Source organism: Fonticula alba (genome assembly GCF_000388065.1).
Source record: "Fonticula alba strain ATCC 38817 unplaced genomic scaffold supercont2.3, whole genome shotgun sequence".
Classification (NCBI taxonomy): domain Eukaryota; order Rotosphaerida; family Fonticulaceae; genus Fonticula; species Fonticula alba.
The window spans coordinates 2,661,390-2,662,578 of NW_009242973.1; the positions used below are offsets into that span (position 1 = coordinate 2,661,390).

Sequence of the window (1,189 nt, forward strand, 5' to 3'; positions counted from 1 at the left end):
GGGGGGGACGGAGCCAGCGGCCCCGGGCGGGGTGAGGGAGTTCCCGAGGGATGCAACGGGCGAGCGCGAGGGAGGAAAATGCACACAGAGGGGAGTCCTGCTCGTACATGGTTGCGGTCTTGGCGCTCAAACGGCGGGGTCCCAATCAGAAACTCATAGACCAGCACGCCGAGGGACCATTCATCGACGCTGGCGTCGTAGGACTTGCGCTCGGCCATCTCCGGCGGCAGGTAGTCCAGTGTCCCGCAGAAGGTGTCGCGCCGGCCGCTGGCGGTCCCACCGGCCTGGGAAGTCCCAGTAGCCCCGGGCGCCGGAGGCGAGTGCACGCTCCAGCCGAAGTCCGCCAGCTTGACATCCCCTCGAACATCGACCAGGATGTTTTCCGGCTTCAAGTCCCGGTGAATAACATGGCACGAGCGAAGATACGCCAGGGCCGAGGCAATCTGGTAGATGTAGAGGGCAGCCTGCGGCTCGGCAAAGCGCCCGGCCGCCCGAAGGAGCTGGAACATCTGCCCCTGGGAGGCATATTCCAGGATCAGGTACACGCGCCGGCTGTCAAAGAAGTTCCCATACAGGCGCAGGACATGCCGGTGACGGATGTTCGATTGGATTTCAATCTCTCGGCACAGCTGCTGCTCCATGTTGTACTGGCGGATCTCCGACTTGTACAGGACCTTGATGGCCACCACATAGCGCGTGGACTTCTCCAGGGCCAGGAAGACCACGCCATAGCGCCCGGCCCCGAGGCGCTGGCCGAAGAAGAAGTCGTCCTTGGTCCAGACGCGTGGTGCCGCGGCCAGCGGGTTGGCCCCGGCGGAGGGCAGGGCATCGGCTGGCAGGGGCGGCCGCGAGGCCGGCGTCACGCCTGTCGTACTTGTGCCACTGGCCGTGGACGTAGAGCCGGCGGCGGAGCCGGTGGCGGCCGCGGTGCTGGTGGCGGCCGCGGTGCTGGTGGCAGCCGCAGCAGGCCCGGCGGCGGGGGCACTGATGGCAGTGGCAGGAACAGGGCCAGAGGCAGCGGCGGCATGGGCGGCCGGGCGCGCGGCGGTGGCCGGCTCGGTGGAAAGAGTGCGCGCGGTGGCGGAAAGAGCGGCAGTGGGCATGGCGGCCGCTGGGCGAGTGGTCTGCGCAACCGAGGCCTTGGCTGCGACAGGGCCTGGGGTTGCCTGGGAGCCAGATCGGCGGGGGG

The 1,189-nt window shown here is 68.5% G+C and overlaps 1 protein-coding gene across 1 annotated transcript in view; it reads right to left on the bottom strand.

The window, feature by feature from the left end:
* Positions 1-1,103, bottom strand: part of H696_02349 (AUR protein kinase) — a gene marked incomplete at both ends in the record, with an annotated part of 1,697 nt that extends 594 nt beyond the window's left edge. The window contains 2 exons of the mRNA XM_009496249.1: positions 108-832; positions 875-1,103. Coding sequence (XP_009494524.1) covers positions 108-832; positions 875-1,103 — 954 coding nt within the window. The remainder of the gene's footprint in view (positions 1-107; positions 833-874) is intronic.
* Between the last annotated feature and the right edge of the window lie 86 nt (positions 1,104-1,189).